Below are 21,901 nucleotides of genomic sequence, written 5' to 3'. Positions count from 1 at the left end.
TTCTCCAAATGCCCATTATTTCTTTTGATTCTTTCCTTTATTTACCAATTTTCAGAGTAAAAATTTATATTCTAGCAAATCTGTAGAGTCACCAATAAACTTAAAGATATATTACAATGAACTCGTGGCTACTTATGTTTAATGTGCTTTAATCCTTAGTAGTCATTATTCTGTTTGATGCTGTAGTTGTCCGGTGTCCGGTCACTGGGAGCCCTTTCAAGTTAGCACCTGTATCCTTTGGCACAGCCTCCCCAGTAGTCTTTGGTTTCTTGCATGACAAAAGATGACTCACTTATCTTGTGTTTCCTGCCCTAGACTTGGGATCATTCATTTCTGCAAGCAGCTGTGGTTCCCTTTAGAGGAAAATGGTATTTGGAGATCACCATCCAGACAGTAGGGTCGCCTCATTGCTATAAGCTTGTCATTGATGCTAGGGCTTTTTTTTTTTAAATAAAAAGAGAAAAACAGATCATGAAGTTATACTGATATTTTTGCTTCCAACTTAAGATTGCGGGTTATTGATTAACTGCTTTGTTATTATATTGTATCTCTTTGCTCTAATTCTGCAAATCTTTTTTCCTAATGACTATAAAATAATTTATCCAAGTGTTTATGTATGAGTGTGTGTATTATAGTTTCAAATCAAGTATCAGTATTATTGCCAACCATGAAATATGAAATTCAGTTTTAGACTTCTTTGTGGTTCTTTTGTCCACAGTCTGTGCAAAAAAATACCATGACCTGAAGTTATCTGAAATGATTCTTCTCTGGTTATGCCAGCAACCTGATAAACTGTGGAGTTTATTTGCTTTAATTTGTTTTCAGTTTTTAGGGATTATTTTATTTTTATATTTTTAAGTGAATTTAAAAATTATGTAATGCATCAAAGAGGACTTGCTTCCATCCAGTTCTCTCTATAGGTATCATTTTATTAGTTTATCCCTCTTATTTCTTTTTGAATAGGTAAGTAAATATGTGAGGGCATCTGGGTGGCTCAGTCAGTTAAGCATCTAACTTGGGCTCCGGTTGTGAGGTTGTGATCTCGGGATTGTGGAATTGAGCCCTGTGTCTGGCTCCACGCTCAGCGGAAGTCTGTCTCCCTCTTCTGCCCCTCTCCCCGCTCCTGCTGTGTCTCTCTCTCTTTCAGATAAATAAATAAAATCTTTAAAAATGAATGAATGAATGAGTGAATGAATGTAGTATGTATGCAATATACGTAATATACACATCAGTATGTTATTTTAGTATCTTTCCCCTTTCTTCCCCCGGGGTAAGTATACTGTACTATAGCAGCCTCAGAGACCTTGCTCATTTCTTTTATAGCCACACAGTATAGTACGCTACTGTATGGAAGGACATTGGGTTTTTTCCATTCTTTTGCTATAATGACACGTATCGTGATCCGTATAAATAATTTCATACTAATAACCCATTTGTCTAATATACTTATTTCTTTTTAACTATTTAATTTAATTCTCCATCTTTCAATTAGCCTCTATCCTGGTGGAGAAGCCAATTCCAGACAGGGGAGGGAAACAGCTCGTGAATATGTTTGTCAGTCCTTACCCCACCTCGCCCCCCAACAAGCCTTAGCATTTTCCCTCAGATCGCTGTAATGATCAAAAGAGGGAATCTTGCTGAAAGTTCTTTGAAAAATTCATGTAGCTTTTGGGAATCCAAATGAAATTGGGCGTCTTTCCTTCAGTATGACTCTGTGCTATGATAGTCAAAGCAGGTGACCTTTGTTCGGCTTCCACTCTTAGCTAGGTGCAGTGATACAAAGGGGCTTTTCGATGCATTGTAGGCTGCTCTTGCTGCACTACTGCAGTGGAGGGCCTACTCCTTCCAGTTTGCAGTGGATAAAACAGGGGTATAGACCAGTTTTTGTAAGCTGTACACCCAGCTGTCCATAATACAAGTCCATAGTCTATAGATTGAGCTGGTCCTCAGAGAAGCTGCTTACATTTTAGAATTTTTATGGTACAAATTCTCTCTCCTCCAACTTTTTATGCATTGGGTAAAGTGTACAGTATGGTAGTTGAGAGGATCAGTTTTGGAAGGAGACAGATCTTGTCGAAATTCTTGCTCATCCTTTTTATCCATCCACCCATGCATTCATCCGTCCAGGCACAGACATTTATAAAGCTTCTGCTATGGACCTGGCACTGTGCAAGGTGTAGAAGAGTCATGATGAGAGCACAGAGGGATCCTACTCTCAAGGACCTTGCAGTTTAGTGACCCTGTAAGGCTGCCCATGTCCCTGGACAAGTTTCATTAAATTCTGTGAGTGTTAGAGATTATGAGGTTTAAGGGAGGGAATGTAGATTGTGTGCTTGGTGCAGTGTTTGGGAAGTAGCCATTAGGGATAACCCTAATACCCACTTTATGAGATACTTTCAGGAAGGGGCATCTAAGGCAGAAGAGTGAAGGCAGGACTTAGGGCAGGTGGAAACATTAATAGCAGAGGTTATGTGGGGGAAATGGATTCACAGAGTAAAAAGAGAGATACAAAGTGTGACTAACAGGTGGGGGGGGAATGAAAGAGAAGGCAAGAGATTTGATGCTAATGTGATTGATTGAGGGATTATTTCATCTGAACTGAGGGAGGCTTAGAGATGCAATGTAAGTTATAAAGTACAATTGCTTTCCAAGTGTAATGCATGAAACATGAAACCGATTTCACCTGAATCAATGTGGAGCTAGGGGTAAATCTTGATATCTCTGATTTATTCTCCATTTATTGTTCAACCTCAAATATGTCTATTTTTCACAACCCTTAGTGGGGGAAAAGACATTTTAAGTATTTTAATTTCATATATTTGAGCACGGTGCAGTGAAATGTCAGACCAAATCTTTGAATTAAATGAGATGTTTAGTTCACTTATCTTTGATGATTACTAGTCCTTATGTCTGGGATTTGTTTCCCATGCACACTCACGTGTGTGTGTACACAGAGAAAAATGAGGACAGACATCACATATAAGGGCTTTTCTGGGCTCGGAGGATATTCAGTCCAGTTTTCTCCACATTTCTATATCTACATCCATCTCCCTTTGATGATCGCTGATATTCAGAATGGCCCAGAGGCCCCTTGAGAGTCTTAGCCATCAAAAATAATATATTTCGTTCACAGAGCAGGATTTATTTATGTATAAAAGTTGAGAAAGATTAGGGAGCTTTTGAAAAGTACTGAAAACCCAGAGGAGAGAGTGAAATGTCTGGAGCAGATGTAAGAGCCTTTCTGCTGTTACGCCCAGTAGATTTGATGAATGAATGACTGTAAATATTAATTTCTCTGGCCCTCAGTCCTCTCTTTGAATGAAAGATTGAATTAGACAACCTTTCTTCAAAGGCCAACTAGCAAACATCCCACCATCTCTCTGCATCTACCCCCTCTTGCCAACCCTGCAAAATCCTCTGATTTTTGTGAGCAACTTCTTTTTCTAGACATTCAGGTTAGTCAATGTCTTACTGTTTTGCTTTGGTATATGTAAGATGTATTTCCTGGCAGTTAAAATCATACATATATTTTATATATATATATATATATATTTTCTCTTTCTTTTTCTCTTTGTTGTGTGTGATCGAACTGAAGTTGAATTGCTGCACTTTTTGCTTTTTTTTGGAAGGACTATCAAGAAGTAAGGTAGCTTGATGATTAATTATTCTCCTTTTGAGAACTCAGGAACTTTTTACCAGGCATGATCCCATTTTTGCAGGTCCATACCCTGCTAAAGTGAGGTCATCCCCAAATGCTTTGTAGTGGGCCAGTATGTTATAAGAGAAAGGATATGAGTTTTGGAGTCAGAGGGTCTGGGTTCAAGATCTGCCTCTGCCACTTATTAGCTGTGTAACTTTGCGTGAGTTAACTAATTTCTTTGGCCTCAGTTTTACTAGTTGTGAAATGATGTAATCATATCCATTTTATAGGGCTGTTGAAGTTTTAAAAAGTTTAAAAATTACTTATTCAATAAAGGGCACAGCCTAAGGAATACAGTTAATGATACTGTAATAGCATTGTAATGGGACAGATGGTAGCCACACTTGTGGTGAACATAGCATGATGTATAAACTTGCCAATTCACTAAGCTGTATGCTTAAAACTAATGTCACATTATGTGTCAACTATACTTAAGTAAAAATTTAAAAAAATACTGAAGTGTAAAGAACAATATAGATATTAATGAGAATGACCTTGGCTTTCCTCTCTCCTCATTAAATATTCCATCCTCGATAATAGGACAGGAGACTCAGGACTATTATGGAAAGAGATGAGGAAGAGAGAGTACGGAGTATAATATTATCCCAGTTTTATAGATAGATAAGTAGAGGTAGAAGCTCTAATTGAAGGATTCTTGGCCCCAAGGGTAGTGACATCCTGGGGCTAGAGACGAACTGTTCTGACTCCCAGCTCATGCCACCGTCTCTCATTTACTCAGAGATGCTTTCTGTCCTAAAAATCACATCCAGAGTCAAAGGAGATCTTAGCCCTTGAGCATGGCCAGGATATGATTATTACCACACAGACAAGGAAATACCTTACTCTTTTCAACTAAACAGTAAAACAGGGGCTTAAACGTTATTAGAAGTTGAAGTAACGTCTTTTTGTAACCTGAACCATCTCACGATGGACCACAGAAAATTTGCTTTGCTGTCAGGCTCAACTTCCCCTTGTGGTCTTTTCATTGGTTAGAAGGCAAAACGTGGGGTTATTTGGGTTTGTTACCAATAGTGGATGTTTTCAAGTCATCGTATTAAACATTTTTTATATTTCTATTTACAATGAAGATGAGTGTGATTTGTGTTGGCATCTTGACTGAAGTGGGTATTTAGAAACATTATAGGTGCATACTTCTCTTACCTATGCAAGGAACAATTTGTGTATCATTGTTTCATATTGAGTAGTTCAATGTTGTTTTGTAACATCTTCCTTCAATTTGTTTGAAATATATTCTATGTAAATACACCTCTTGTGGAAATGCAATTGAGCTTGGTGGAATTACCCAGTAATGAGGCAGAGTAGGACAGTTGTATAAATAAATATCCAAAGATTTTTCAGTAGAACATTTGTATTCATGACATTACAAGTTCTTCTTTGTTCCTACTGCAGCCTTGCTTTCCGAAAATAGTTACTCCTGTAATCAATGTGTTGGTAGTTATAGTTACAAAATTTTACACACACACACACACACACACACACACACACACACTATATATATATATATATATGTATATATATGTATATATATGTACAAATTGACAGTTTGGTTTTATATACATATATTTATGTGTGTGTGTATATGTGTATATATATATATATATCAATTTGTACGAAAAACTTTTGCTTATTTGAACAGAGTCATCAGCCTTAACTTTGCTAAGCAAAACATTCTGCATGTTAATTGAAGATTTTTAGGGAGAATGTTTAAAATGTTTAAGAAAGACAACTTTACAAGTTTTCCCAAGTACCATAGAAGCATCAGGTGCATTTTCAGTGCTGACAGCTAGTAATAGATAAATATTATTTGTCTTTAGATCAGATTCCCAAGAATCTCAGAAAAAGGTGCCAGTAGAAATTTTGTGTTCAGATAAAATATCTGCCCTGGGGAGGATTTTGCTTTATGGTATGTGCTCCCAGTCTGTCTTAGGATCATGACCTAGGGAGAGTAGTCCATTCCCTGAATTCACTGAGTAGTTTTTGAGTGCCTACCATTTAGCAAACTACTCTGATGGGCATTATGATGCATATGAAGATGAATAAAAGAGGAAATAATATAATTAATAGAGGAAATAAAATAGAAGAAATAGTGTGCAGTGGTTTTGTATTATAGAGACCTTTGAGTCTCTGGTAGAGGAATTTTTAGAGCAACAGGTAATTAGAAAATATGGGAACTAATTTTTTGAAAAAATTTATTTATTTGTAAGAGAGAGAGAGAGAGAGCACAAGCAGGGGGAGTGGCAGGCAGAGGGAGAAGCGGGCTCCCCGATGAGCAAGGAGCCTGATGTGAGACTTCATCCCAGGAGCCTGGGATCAAGACGTGAGCTGAAGGCAGACGCTTAACGACTGAGCCCCCCGGGCGCCCAAACCTTTGTAATTTAAATGTGTATTTATGGGAGTGTTAGCCTCATATAAATTTAGAAAAGGCATTGGATTTAGAATCAAACAAGCTTAGGCCTTGCTTCGGCATTAACAAGTCATGCATCTTCTCTCTCTTTTTCTCTCTCTTTTGTGATCTATAAAATGAGGGAGTTGAAGAGATGATCCCTGAGCTCCTGTATTAAGTTAGGATTAAACTTTTCAGAGAATATCAGAGACTCAAAATAAGAAGTTTAAGCAAAATAGATTTTTATTTCACTCTCACACAAAAAATCTGGACATAGGCAGCTCAGGGTTGGTATAGTGACTGCAGTCACCGAGACCGTTTCCAATTTCTGCTCCATCTGGATTCTTGTCCTCCTGGCCCAAAGGAGAGATCTAGCTATCAACTCTACATTCATAACAGCAGGGGGGTAGGAGAGGGGAAGAAAGGCATGAATGGATATACTACTTTTGTTTACCTCACAGTGGCCAGACCTTATCACATGGTTACATCCAGTTGCAAGGGAGTCTGGGAAATGTAGTCTGTATTCCAGACAGCCATAAGCCATGCTATTACTTTAGAATAGGAGTCTTGGGTCAAATGCAGCCTGCTACTTGTTTTTCTTTTTGTTTGTTTGTTTGTGAATAAAATTTTACCGAAACATAGCGGTGCTTATTTGTTTACACAAGACTGTGACTACTTTAGCACCACAACAGTAATTGTAACAGGTAATGTCTGGCCCATAGAATGGAAAATATTTACGATCTGGTCTTTTTTTTTTTTTTTTAAAGATTTTATTTATTTATTTGACAGAGAGATAGAGAGCACAAGTAGGCAGAGTGGCAGGCAGAGGGAGAGGGAGAAGCAGGCTCTCTGCTGAGCAGGGAGCCGGACATGGGGCTTGATCCCAGGACCCTGGGATCATGACCTGAGCCGAAGGCAGCCGCTTAACCGACTGAGCCCCCCAGGCGCCCCTATGATCTGGTCTTTTATAAAAATAAATAAATAAATAAAACTTGCCACCAATAGGAGACTGATGTTTCTAGAAGAGGGAAGGGTAGTCATCAGGGAATAAGTAGCAATCTGTGTCATAGCTCGCAAATTCTATGATTCTATGATAACAAACAAATAAGAAACCCAAACAGTTAATTTCATATAATGTAGGAATAATTTTGAAAATGTTAGTAAACATGTTAGTTGCTAAAACATGTTAGTAAATTTTAAAACACAAAGTTCTTTCTTGCTCTAACAAGTTGAAACTTGAGTTACACCAGTTAAATTGCCTTCTTTTTTATTCTGTCCACTTCCCCATCTTATAATGGTTGCTTTCAGTTCCAGCCCAGTTGTCTAAGATGTCAGCTAACTACTCCTCTCCAGCTCTGAGTAAAAATCTACTTTATTAGGCAGGTGTCTTGCATAGCCTTCATTTTGGTGAAAATAAAAATGTGAAAAAATAAAGGGCTACCTTTGATCCTGGTGAAGCCCCCACTCCCCCCAGTGTAATATCTGGATTTGTTAGTGAACCAGTGACCATCACTGTGAGAGGGGCCCATAGCTATTAGTTGGGAGGTACATTGCACTGACTGTTGTTACATTCATTTTTTCTTTTGCTCGTTCACATGTCGTTTGGGGTGAAATTTAAAATGTTTATTGCATTTTCTTATTCTTTTAGCTTTTCTTTTTTTTAAAGATTTTATTTATTTACTTTAGAGAGAGAGAGTGAGCAAGGGGAGGGGCAGAGGGAGAGGAAGAGAATCTCAAGCAGATTCTGCGTTGAGCGTGGAGCCCGCTGCAAGGCTGATCTTGTGACCCCGAGATTATGACCTGAGCCGAAACCAAGACTTGGATGCTTAACCGGCTGAGCCACCCAGGTGCCCCTCTTTTAGCTCTTCAAGATATATTAGTGTCTTCCTAAAAGAAGTTTTATTTGCAAATGTGTGATTTTATTATTCAAAACCAAGAGTGGATAAGGGCTGAACAATAAAGGAGAGAGACTATTGGTGTTTTGCTGAGATTTAAAGATGGATCAGTTGGTGGTGCTTGTCATTGCTTTAGGAAGGCACATGAGAACCATGTCATCTGTTTGTTTTCTAGTGCTTTCTACCCAATGCCTCTTTTATTTTTTTTAAGATTTTATTTATTTATTTGACAGAGAGAGACACAGTGAGAGAGGGAACACAGCAGGGGGAGTGGGAGAGGGAGAAGCAGGCTTCCTGCTGAACAGGGAGCCTGATGCAGGGCTCGATCCCAGAAGCCTGGGATCATGACCTGAGCCGAAGGCAGACGCTTAACGACTGAGCCACCCAGGTGCCCCCACAATGCCTCTTTTAAGAAAGTTGATTAATTTATGGATTTCTGAAACCTAAGTTCTGATAGATGGTAGGTTTGGTGTCCTCCAAAGCTGCTCAGACCATTAGATTACTAGAGTATGTTTCTATTCGTAGAACTTATTTTGCAGACATTATTACCTGGTGGAATTATGCATGTCTTTTGAAACAAAACATCTCTAGGTAAAAAGTACAGAATATATCGTATTGATTAAGTTTTCCATTTCACCTGTCACTGCCTTGCTCAAAGTTCTTAGTTTTTTAGTTTAAACTATTTCATTCAGAAAACAAGGTAGATTGATTAATTTTTAAATTTCTTCTAGTTATAAAATGTTGTGACCTTTAATAATTTTGACTCTCAGTAAACGTAGTTTAGTAGGATAGTAGAAAACAGTGTGTAATTAGGGTGTCATGTATTCTCTGTACATGCTGCATTCCCTGTCCTCCAAGTTTTTGCTCAAATGGCCTCTTGTCAGTGAGACCTTACCCAGTATACCCCATTTAAAAATAGCTCCTCTCCCAGAACTCTTGATTTTCCTTGCTAGGCTCAACCTTTTTCTCTGTAATGCTTTCACCTACTAACATTCAGTAAGATTTGCTTAGTTATTGGTTTATTTTTTTATTATCTGTTTTTCCCACAGTATATTGTAAACTCAATGTGAGCAGTAATTTTTGTCAGCTTTATGAACTGTTTATCTCTAGAGTCTAGTACAGAGCCCCACATACAGTAGATGCTCAATAAGTGTTTTCTGTTAAGTTAATTATATCTTAAAAATTGTATATTTTGTAAGTTTTCTGGAAGTTATACTTAACTTTTTATTTTATATATATTTTAAAGATTTTATTATTTGAGAGAGAGAGCAGGGGGAGGGGCAGAAGGAGAGAGAGAATCTTAAGCTGACTGCACACTAAGTGCATTAGCTCGAGGTGGGGCTTGATCTCACAAACCTGAGGTCACAACCTGAGCCAAAACCAAGAAGCAGATGCTTAACCGAGGTCCCCCAATAACACATTTTTAAATAACACAAAATTGAAGTTTAGCTCAACTACTATTTAAATGATTGAAAGTTAAGAAATGATGAATTAAAAGGCATCTGCAAGAAACCCACAACTAACATCATACTTATGAAAAACTGTATGCTTTCCCCCTAAGATCAAGAACAAGACAAAGATGTCTGTTTTTGTCACTTCTATTCATCTTTGCACTGGAGATTCTATCCAGGGCAATTAAGTAAGACCATGAAATAAAAGGCATTCAGATTAAAAAGAAAGATGTAAAACTATCTCTATTCACAGATTATGTGATCTTGTATAGAGAGGATCCAAAGGAATACACTAAAAAAGTATTAGAACTAGTAAATGAATTCAGTGAAGTTGGAAGATATGAGATTAACATGCAAAAATCAATAGTATTTCTTTTTTTTTTAAATCAATAGTATTTCTATACACTAGCAATAACAATTAAAAAATGGAACTAAGGAAACAATTCTATTTACACTAGCATGAAAGAATTTAATACTTAGGAAGTACAAAACTTATATTCTGAAAAACCATAAAATATTGTTTAAAATGTAAAGAAAACCTAAAAAAAACAGAAAGACATCTCATGTTCATGAATCAGAGCACTTAATGTTATTTAAGGTGGCTGTACTCCCTAGATAGATTCAGCTTTTTTTTTTTTTTAAGATTTAATTTATTTATTTGACAGAGAGAGAGATAGTGAGAGCAGGAACACAAGCAGGGGGAGTGGGAGAGGGAGAAGCAGGCTTCCTGCCAAGCAGGGAGCCCAATGCGGGACTCGATCCCAGGACTCTGGGATCATGACCTGAGCCGAAGGCAGATGCTTAATGACTGAGCCACCCAGGCACCCTAGATAGATTCAACTTAATTCCCATAAAAAATCCAGCTGGCTTCTTTATAGAATTTGACAAATTCATTTGGAATGTAAGTAACTCAGAACAGTCAAAACAATTTTGATAAAGACAAGTTGGAGGACCTAGACTTCTTGATTCCAAAACTTAATTAAAAGCGACAATAATCAAGACAGTATGGTACTGACTTAAAGCAAACATAAATATCAATCGAATAGAATTGAGAGTCCAGAAGCAAACCCATACATCCGTGATCAACTGGTTTTTGACAAGGATGCCAAGACCATTCAATGAATAGTCTTTTCAAAAAATGTTACTGGAACCACTGGTCACATGCAAAAGAATGAAGTTGGACCCCTACCTCACACCATATATAAAAAATTAACTCAAAATGGATCAAAGGCTTTAATGTAGAAGCTAAAATTATAATACTCTTAGAAATAAACATAGGCATAAATCTTTGTAACCTTGGATTAGACAATACAACCAAAAGAAAAAATAGGTAAATTGGATTTCTTTTTTTTTTTTTTTTAAAGATTTTATTTATTTATTTGAGAGAGAGAATGAGATGGAGAGAGAGAGCATGAGATGGGGGAGGGTCCAAGGGAGAAGCAGACACCCTGCTGAGCAGGGAGCCCGATGCGGGACTCGATCCCGGGACTCCAGGATCATGACCTGAGCCGAAGGCAGTCGCTTAACCAACTGAGCCACCCAGGCGCCCGGTAAATTGGATTTCATCAAAATTTAAAACTCTGTACATCAAAGGAAACCCTCAAAAAAGTAAAAGACAATCCACAGAATGGGGGAAAATATTTGCAAAATATATATCTGATAAGGAACTTGTATCTAGAATATATAAAGAATTCGACAACTCAATAATAAAAGAAAAATAAGCTAATTGAAAAATGGGTGAAGGATCTGAATAGATATTTCTCCAAAGAAGATATAAAATGGCCACATGAAAAGATGCTCAACCTCATTAATTATCAGGGAAATGCAAGTCAAAACCACAATGAAATACGACTTTAAACCCAGTCCGATGACTACAATCAAATATTATCTGTGATATTAACAATTGAAGATCAGAAGAAATTGGCACTCGGCAGAAATGTCAAATGGTGTACCCACTTTGGAAAACAGTTTGGCACTTCCTCAAACTAGAGTCACCATATGATCCAGAAATTCCATTTCTAGGCATATATCCAGGAGAAGTGAAACATATGTCTGCATGAAAACTTGAACATGAATATTCATAGCAACATTATTCATAATAGCCCAAAATAGGAACAACCCATTAAAATGCCCATCGATTAATGAATGAGTAAATCAGATGGTGATATATCAGTACAATGGATTATTTGGCCATAAATAGGAATGAAGTACTGATACATGCTACAATACGGATGAACCTTGAAAACATTATGCTAAGTGACAGAAGCCAGACAGATGTATTGTATGACTTCATTTATATGAAACGGCTAGGATAGGCAAATCCATAGAGACTGAAAGTAGACTAGTGGTTGTCTAGGGCTGAGGGAGAAAATGGGTGTGATGGCTAATGCATACAGAATTTCTTTTGCGGGGGGTGATGAAAATGTTCTAACGATGATTGTGAGATTGGTTGTATATCTCTGAAAATTATTGTACACTTTATTTTTTTTTAAAGATTGTATTTATTTATTTGACAGAGAAAGACACAGCAAGAGAGGGAACACAAGCAGGGGGAGTGGGAGAGGGAGAAGCAGGCTTCCCGCTGAGCCGGGAGCCAGACGTGGGGCTCGATCCCAGGACCCTGGGATCATGACCTGAGCCGAAGGCAGATGCTTAACAACTGAGCCACCCAGGCGCCCCTGAATTGTACACTTTAGATGAATTGCATGCTTTGTTAATTATAGCTTAATGAAGCTGTAAATAAAAAAGAAAAAGAGGAACAGAATATTCAGATTAGTGAGTTGACTGTGTTTATTAAATGGTTGTTCTGGGGCGCCTGGGTGGCTCAGTTGGTTAAGAGACTGCCTTCGGCTCCGGTCATGATCCTGGAGTCCCGCATCGGGCTCCCTGCTCGGCAGGGAGTCTGCTTCTCCCTCTGACCAGCCCCCCTTCTTGTGCTCTCTCTATCTCATTCTCTCTCTCAAATAAATAAATAAAATCTTAAAAAATATAAAATAAATGGCTGTTCTGATTCTTCTCAAGAAATCGGTAGAATTAAAATGGTTTCTAAAGAGCAAATCTCCACTTGGCCCCTGGGGGGCAAGGGCACTTTAACAAGTCTGGTTATGTGTTTAGAAGTTTTTCTCAAAATTTCAGATAAATAGAGTTTTAAAAATCTGCTTGCCTCTCCCAGGGGAGGGATAGCTTTGTCAGGTTTTTGTGGCTCAGCTCTTAGTGGGCGTAATGACGATCAGCCATCTCAATGGGAAAGCTCCGAGAGCTGCTGGATTTGGACAACAATGGAAAGGGGAGAAGTTGAAAACTGCTGACAGAAAATGGATCTTGCCCGCAGGGCCTCGGAAGAGGGTTTGCATTTGGCACCAGCCCACGTCTGTAGGCTTTGCCTCTGTGAACAGAAACTAAGTGCAGTAACTTAACACCAAGGTCTTTGCTTGGGGCTTATTTTGATAACTGAAAAAGTTACCAAGACTTTATTATTCTCCTGTAAAATTTCCTCTATTAGAAGCTTTTCCTCCTTTGCAGTAATTTGGTTCAAGCTTTCGCTGTTTTGCCGTAAGTTGCCCAGAGCCAGTGAAAAATGGAAGTAAACATCTGATTTGTGCATTTCATCATTTCAAGTTGTTTTTGCCTTCTGTGGGTTTTATTGCCTAGATGCAGCAAACACTTACATTTCTAAGCCATAAAAGATGAAATATTAATTTGATTTGATTTTTGAATCCCTTTCATGACGCAGCTTGGCATTTGCTTTTATGTATTATTGTAGCCAGAGCTTTGCAAAAACCTGAAATGAAAAGTGTGGTTGTTTTCTCTGCTGAATGTACCTTTTTATTACCTTTCCTTCAGTCAGTGCACCCGAGACCCTGAATCCCTGAGATTGGGAATCTCATATTTCCCTCCGGTTACTATATAGAATCTCCCTGTGTTGGCAGAGTTGAAGAAAGTGTTATTCTGGGTGAATGAGCCCCCTTTGCCTTAGTAGGAATTAAATAGGAGCTTTATATTGATACCTCCATGATGAAGTCATGGAGGCGGAGGCTTTTAGAAGCTTGTATCCCATTGAAACCCTTTATTGGTAATTTCAGCAAGGCTGTGCTAGAAATTTCGGAGCATTCTCTATTGGTTGGCTGCAGGCGGTCCCATCTGAGCCACACTGTGTGCCTGCCACCGGGTACTTGAAGAGGAAGCTGTGGTCGGAGAGGTCAGCTTCTGGCACCTTGTCCTCTAACCATCCGGCCCAGAGGCTTCTCTTCAGGAACTGGTGGCTGTTCAGTTCAATACACGTGGGCTGCTTTTCCCAATCCAGCCAAACAGGACATGGTTCTATGCTTTGCTACCCCTAATTTATAATTTGACTCACTGTTATGCTATGAAATATTATGGATTTAATGAAAAACAATCTGTTCTCTGCCTTAAAAAGGCCACTGAATTATAAAAGAGATCAATGTGTGTGTGTGTGTATGTGTATATATATATATATATATATATATATATATATACATTCATTGTAATGATACACCTAATCATAGTTTGTGAAGGGATTTCTGACATTTTTCACAAGGGTGATATTAAGATATGAAAGAGAAAGAGATGTATTGTGCTTTTGTGATACTTTGTGGATTTATGTATAGTTTGTGAAAAGGCATGCTTATATTCTCAGAGCATTTAAAATTTGCTAGCCTCAAAGTTTGCATTTTTAAAACCTTCTTTTATTCTCCTTTTAAAATTCTTTTATTGGGCCCCTGGCTGGCTCAGTTGGTTAAGCGACTGCCTTCGGCTCAGGTCATGATCCTGGAGTCCTGGGATCGAGTCCCGCATCGGGCTCCCTGCTCGGCGGGGAGTCTGCTTCTCCCTCTGACCCTCTCCCCTCTCATGCTCTCTCTCTCTCTCATTCTCTCTCTCAAATAAATAAATAAAATCTTAAAAAAAATAAAATTATTTTATTCCTTGATATTTATTTCCTGTAAGAAAGTGTTTGCAAGGAAAAGTAGAAGCTTAAAAGGGTAAAATAATTTACCCTAGGAGATAGGAAAAGCATTTATTTTATATCATAAGATTAGAAGCATAGTCTTTGGAAAAGTTAAATGAATTTGAGTTTGTTCCCCTGCTCTATCACTCATGAGATATTTCCTCATCTGTGATGTGGAAAGAAGCTATATTCCTTCCTTCCTTCCTTTCTTTCTTTCTTTTTTTTTTAGAGAGATTTTATATATTTATTTGACAGAGAGAGAGAGAGAGCACAAGCAGGGGGACTGGCAGGCAGAGGGAGAGAGGGAGAAGCAGGCTCCCCGCTGAGCAGGGAGCCCAATGCGGGGCTCGATCCCAGGACCCTGGGATCATGACCTGAGCTGAAGGCAGTCGCTTAAGCGACTGAGACACCCAGGTGCCTGAAGCTATATTCCTTCCAATCGAAGACACCATAAATTGTAAGATGCACCATGATTTTGAGTTATTATGAAGGGAAAATGCTTTTAATTAGGCTAAGATACTTTTGTTTGTAAGACGCTTTCTGTTTCAAAGCCACTCAAAATCCATACAATTCTGAGAATGAATTGGGATACTATATGTCACAGTATGTGGCCTATAGTCTACACCTGTGTGTGTGTGTGTGTGTGTGTGTGTGTGTGTGTGTGTGTGTGTGCAAAAAGAGAGGGAGAGAGGGAGAAAGAGAGAATGAATGAACGAGAATGAGCCAGACTTCCTTCTTTTCCAGATGCCCATCCTGCTTTCTCCTCCCTCCCCCGTGCCCAGGTGCCCTTCCCTAGGGTAGCAGCAGAACCTCAAAGTCATAATAGCTTACAATCATATTTTTACTGACTGATTCATAGTCTTATGTTTGCAAGCCATTTCTTTTTCAATTTAACGAAAGAAAACTTTGGGTGTGAAATACGTAGAAAGGATCAGTGAATTTAGAGAAAAGAGCACTGAGGACATCTAAGTTTCTGAGTTCTTAGTTCACCATATTCTGCACCATTGTGATTTCACAACAGAAATGAGTTCTCAGAGGGCTACTGACATAACATGCTTGGTCACCTTTAGTGGTTTGGCAGTTAAACTTTTGCTAATAATGTTCAATTCGGAATTTTGATAACAGTGAAATTTTGCAGGCATCATTTAGGGCCTGCCAGTTTTAAATGGATATTAGCAGCTTATTTTGGTCCCAGGTTAGATTTTAGATTTCCTCTTTGTAAAATAAGATACAGCCTAGTTCCGGAATAATTGAAAACTGAAATGAATAAGTCATTTGAAGTTTTTATATAATAAGTTCCAAATAACAAAGTTTGTTCTTTCATCCATACATTTCCAGGTCCTGGTAAGAGCTAGAAAGGTATGAAAATAATAAAGATGTAGTCCCCCCCATGTACAACAACTTTACAGTCTAGCAGGAAAGAAAGAGGTAAACATAACAGACAGTGGCAGGTCTCATGATAGGGGTCATCCCTGACCACGAAAGCAAATTATTGTTCTTAACAAAAGCAATAGCGGCACAATGGAAGTCCCCTTCCCTGAGCCTAGAACATTCTTGATGATGAACGGGTTACCTAATTTCATCCTCCTCTTTTTTAGTTCGAGGTTTTTTTTTGTGTGTCCCAAATCATGCATTAAGCAGATGTATATTTTATGTATCTATTTTCAATACAGATAATTTCTACATATTGACAAAAACTAGAGTAGAGAGGAAAAATTCCACCAGTAGCTTTAATATTTGGTAACTCAGTGAATATCATTTTTTCGTAAAGACCTTTTGGCTTCATGAAGCTATACAGTATAAGGGCAAGCAGTATTGCAACTCAGAGTAAAAACTTCAGAATTGTATGTTATGGAACAATGTTTGATGTAAGAGAAAGAGAGGAAGTAGGACAATTAACATGTCAATTTGCTTGGATAAATAAGTAGATAAAAAGATTTCCAACTGGAAAACAGTAGGGTGTTCGCAGACCATTTATGAAGTAAAGCAGGATCCTCTGCCTTGTCAACAGCTAACCAATACAGCCATGAGTTCTTTAGATTCAGATATATACACACAGTAACTAAATAGCTAACAGAGGTTTATGTGTTTAAGAACACATAGTAGCTAAACATCAAACAAAGGTTTATATAAAAAAACACATAGAGGTTTAGTTGGGCCATTAGGAGTAGTTTAAATTCAATCCTATAGATAAAATAGCATATAGAAATTTTGCCTAATTCCAATATATTTATTTGCACAAATGTTAAACTCATTCATATTAGGCAGATAATAATGATGTTCATACTTCTGATGATGATCACCAACATTTATTAAGTATATACTAAGGGGTCAGACACTGTTTTAAGCACTTTATTTTTTTATTTTTATGTTTTTAAAGTTTTTATTTATTTATTTAAATAATCCCTACACCCAACATGGGGATTGAACTCATGACCCCCAAAATCAAGAGTCGTAGTTCCTCTGACTGAACCAGGCAGGTACCCCTGTTTTAAGCATTTTATATGTCTTAATTCATTTAAACCTAACAACCTATGAGGAAGATACTATTTTTTCTTTAAGATTTTATTTATTTATTTGAGAGAGAGAGCACTATAGAGACTGAGGAAGCCCAAGTAGGGGGCAGAAGGAGAGGGTGAAGCAGGCTCTCTGCCGTGTAGGGAGCCCAAGTAGGGCTCAGTCCCAGGACCCTGGGATCATGACCTGAACCAAAGGCAGACGCTTAACCAACTGAGCCACCAGGCGCCCCTGTATCCACATTTTACAGATGAGAAAAATCCGAGGCCTGGGAATATTTAGAAATTTGTCCAAGGACACACAGTTTGTAGGTGACAGAGCTGAGATTTGAACTCAGGAAATTTGTCCATGTGGCCTGCACTGTCACCTGCATTTGTCTCTTAGACATTGCTTTGGCTTCTATTGCTTTGGCAATTGCTTTGGCTTCTATCCTCTACCACCTGTACCTTAGGCTGGGTCCCTGGGCTTGGTCCAGGTATTTCCATCTTTCCACGTTCAGTCCTTTCCCTGTCCCTTCATACACAAGCCCTTGATGCTTCTTCCCCACCCATCCTTTTGTACCCGACGGGTCCCATCCATGTCTTGGCCACTAGAGGGTGCGAGGAACAGAAACTCAGGGACTGCAGAGCCATCCTGCCAGGGCTGCGAAAGGGCTTGATAGGGAGCAGAAACTCAGAGGAATGGAGGCAGTAGGCGGGGTGCTCTCTGGGGACTGAGGGAAGGGGTGATCACGGGCCAGTGAGGTGAATTTGAACTCAGACATGGCGAGTGGCAGGTGGGCAGCTTCTGCTGGGAGAGCCCATCTTATATATATACAGGTTTCCCTTGCTATCTGAAAGTTGAGTGTTCCAGTGAAATCTTTCATAAGCTGAAATGGCATAAAGTGGAGAAGCAATTACAAATAATTTATATGGAAACATTTTTTGAGCATTCCCAGACTCAAGAAACAACCTCTCTTAGGTTTTTCTGATACCTTTGGAACATCTTCCTAACGATGCACAGACTAAATCAAGATAAAGTACAGTTTAGAGCTGTGGGGCCTGATGCTGAGATGCTGGGCGTAGTTGGCAGGGAAGGGGCTTGGCAGGGCCACTCTCACTGCCTCTGTAACCCCTCGCTGCAAAACAAATGCTGAATGCTATTTTCACTGGTCACCTTTGTGGGTTTTTTTTCACCCCATAAAAGTGAAAATCTTCTTTGGGTTTCTTTTAATTAGCGAACACAAGTACTTAGGTTTTCCATAAATGCGAAGTGGTGTGATGTGAACTTGGAAAAGCAGGGGATGCCTGTATTTCCCTCTCCCCACAAGGGAGTGGGGAAGTTGGGAAGGACTAGAGGACAGTGTGGTGGTTGGCGGGAAACCAACTTCCAGCCCCTCCATGCTCTATACAGTCTGGTTTCCCCAGAGCCGGGGGCTTTCAGAAGGGACAGTGAGAAGCTTGTACTGTTGCCCCCCATTCCCCTCCCCAACACCATCCCGTATGTCTAATATTCTAACAACGGAACATTTGGGTCTCTTACTTAAGCTGGAGATCTGAGCGATGCACAGATTAGCATCATGAATGGTCAGAATTTCTGTTTGGATAGTGCAGTGAGATTTAGATGGCAGGGGACATCAGGAGAAAATTTTAAGGGGTCTTCCCTCTGTTTGATATAACCTCATATTTACTGATGACAAATTTCCTGTTTTTAAGAGTTGAATACCAAGTAGGATGCATAGTCAAGTAAGGTTTATTGCTTTTAAATTAGGACTTGAGCTATGAGCATGGAGATTTGTTTTGTTTGTTACCCCCAGGTCTAGAACCATGTAAATTGTTCAACTGAAATAAGAATTTCATGGATGTATCACTTTCACTTTAAAGGTAAAGCTTTGCCTATTGATTTGTATAGATAGATAGATAACGTGTCCTTTTCCTTAATGATGATACTTTATTAACCAGCTCATTTGAGCCTAGAGCTCTGGTCAATTAACCTAAAAGATTCCAGGGATCTGTCAGTTCTAAGAGACATCTGTGGTGATGTGGACAGAGCGCTGGGCTGGGAATCAGAGATCTCAGTTTCTCTTAGACTCTCTCTTCTTTGTGTGCACTACTGGGCTGGTCACTTCTCTGAGCTGTCAATTTCCTCATCTGTAAAAGGGCCATTACTGATTTTATAAAATCAGGACTCGGGTGAGGATTATAAAATGAACACTGGTTGCCAGGCAAAGCTCAGATTTTAGATTAATCTAATCCTCTGCTCCTTTACGTGGGTTGCTGAACACGCTGGAGCAAACCATTCAACCGTGTGCACTGGTGCAGCTGCAGACTTCTGAAATCTAATATCATCTGGACCCACTGGACTCTCCATTTGCAAAGCCTATTACATATTCTCATGTAGTGCTCACTTTCTTTCCTACAATGATTATTCTAATCCTTGGCTATATTTAAAGTTCTCCATATCCCTTTCCTCTAAGAGTTAGTTTTGTTTTCAGTTATACAGAAAAAAAAAACCCACCCAGAAATAAAAACCAAAGCCATATAAAAAATGAATCTATAGCATGTTATCAATTCTTTGAAGTAAAAAAGCATGGAAAAAAGACTGGAGTGAAATATGCCAGAATGTAAGCAGTGGATTTTTGTTCCTTCATACTTCTCTGTGCTTTTCCAGTGTTCTGTTGCAACATGTATTACATGATGTTTGCAAAATAATGGAAAAATAATGAAACAGAAAAGCTACAATTTGAAGAGCTACCACCCACCTGTTGATTTATCCCCCATCCTATTCTCTCCCCATCCAGTGCTAATCTGATTATCTGTGCTATTAATTCCATATTCTCTTGACTTCTCAAGGATCTTGCATTGGCATTATTAGATAACCTTTCCCTCCACATTCAACCTCCCATTCCTTTTAATCTTTTTGTCCGTATATAAATATGCATAGTCCCCTCCTGTCTTAGCAAACGAGCTCCCCAAGCTCCAACTCTACCTTGACTCCACTCTTACTCTAGACCCAAACCTGTTTTTCCTTTTATAGCTTAAATTCTAGAAAGAATCTGAATTCTAATTTCTAAATCCTCATCTCAACCCACTGCAGTCTGGCTTCTTCCTTCACAACATCCTTAACATTGCTCTTGCCAAGATCTCTAGTGATATAGTTGTCTCATTTCAGTCTTAACTTTATTTTTCTCTTCATACTTTGTTCAGTACAAGTACTGCTACTTCTGTGAAGTCCTCCTTGATTTCTCCCAGGGAAGGCTCAGATGCTTTTGTTTTTTCCCCTGTATTCTCCTTGTCTTTTGTATAATTGTTTTATTGTACTCTGATTTGTATATTTCTATTTTAGATCATAAGGTTCTTGGGGCAGGCAATACAACTGTTTTTTATTTTTATTTTTTTAAAGGCTGTGAAATATAATGCGCACAGAAATACATTAATCAAAATTTAGAGCTAATGAATAATCATGAAGTGAACACTTGTATAACTATTACCCAGGTCATGGCATGGAGCATTTTCTGTAGTCCAGAAGCCCACCTATTCCCCTACTATCTTGGGTTTATGACACTTACTTCCTGGGTTTCCTTCATAGTTGCACTGCCTGGATATGCATTCCTGAACAAATTGTTTAGTTTTAACTACACTTGAACTTTTTACAAATGCCGTTATGTCATGTGTTCTGTTCTGTTTTGCTTCTCTCATTGAATATTGTATATGTATGATCCATCCTCATGGTTGTGTGTTATTATATTCCTTCATATTTATTGCTGTATAGTGACATTTTGTTACATGAACTTACAACATGCAATGCATCTAGTAATGGACATTTGGTTTATTTCCAGTTTTTGGCTATTATGATGCTTCAAATGTCTTGTACACTTCTTTTGGTCCCCGCGTGCTTGAGTTTCTTCAGGGTGTAGAACCAGGAATAAAATTACCTGTTATGGGATGTGTATATCTTCAACATCTACAGGATGCATATGATGGCAAACTGTTTCTCAAAGAAGGTTTCATATTTTACATCCCACCAGCTGTGTAGAGTGCCCATTGCTCTACAGCTTTGCCAACATGTGGTAGTATCGGACTTCTAAATTTTTATCAACACAAATGGTGTAGAGTAGTATTTTACTATGGTTTTAATCTGTATTTCTCTCTTAGCAATGAGGGTGAACACCTTCATGTGTTTATTGGCCAGCTGGATTTCCTCTTTAGTGAGGGGCCCATTCAAGTTTTGTTCACTTTTTTAGTGGGTTGCTTGTCTTTATTTTATTGCTTTGTAAAAGTTATTTTACATTTTGGATGTGAGTCCTTTGAAAAGAAATTATACTATAAAATCCTACACATTGAAGATTTATTGATTACAGTATTTTTTATTTCTTTACTTTAATACTAGTAAGTAGAAACAGAATAATTAGAAAACAAATTATAGTATGTGTAACTTCACTTAATCCTGTGATTCCCTTCTTCTCTCTAGGTGTGATTATTGTCCCCAGTGCTGGTGTTGGCATTGTCCTGGGAGGCTACATTATAAAGAAATTGAAACTTGGTGCAAGAGAATCTGCCAAACTAGCCATGATCTGCAGTGGTGTGTCTTTACTGTGTTTTTCAACCCTATTTATTGTTGGATGTGAAAGTATTAATCTAGGAGGCATAAACATCCCTTATACAACAGGGTAAGTATCTCGAAAGAGCCATTTCATGTCATTCTAATCATGAATGAAGTGCAAAGCCCTATAAGTGTTGGTACCCTAGGTTCGAACTAGTGTTCCCCCAACCAGGGAGGTCTCCCGTGCACGTTTCATCTCCCCAAGCTGGAGCACGCACGCATGGAGGGCAGGGACCATGGTCTCTCCTTTGCCAATGTTCCTTTCAAGCCTCACAGAGTGTTTTCCATAGTATTTTGGTTACAGCAGATGAGGAAATGCTTGTTGGGTTAATGAAAATTGTTTCTTTCTTTCTTTCTTTCTTTCTTTCTTTCTTTCTTTCTTTCTTT

At 38.6% G+C, this 21,901-nt stretch overlaps 1 protein-coding gene across 4 annotated transcripts in view; it reads left to right on the top strand.

Moving 5' to 3' along the window:
- SLCO5A1 (solute carrier organic anion transporter family member 5A1) overlaps nt 1-21,901 on the top strand; it is a 300,426-nt gene that overhangs the window by 228,285 nt on the left and 50,240 nt on the right. For all 4 annotated transcript variants that reach the window (XR_012378229.1, XM_073892871.1, XM_073892870.1 and 1 more), the window contains one exon: nt 21,383-21,581. Coding sequence is in view for 3 of the 4 variants with exons in the window: in XM_073892871.1 (XP_073748972.1) it covers nt 21,383-21,581 (199 nt within the window). In the remaining variant the exon portion in view is untranslated. The remainder of the gene's footprint in view (nt 1-21,382; nt 21,582-21,901) is intronic.

The sequence above is a fragment of the Callorhinus ursinus genome, unplaced genomic scaffold (assembly GCF_003265705.2).
Source record: "Callorhinus ursinus isolate GAN/ISIS: 27379988/994484 unplaced genomic scaffold, GSC_fseal_2.0 scaffold5, whole genome shotgun sequence".
NCBI lineage: Eukaryota > Metazoa > Chordata > Mammalia > Carnivora > Otariidae > Callorhinus > Callorhinus ursinus.
This window is presented reverse-complemented; position numbering and strand designations above follow the sequence as displayed.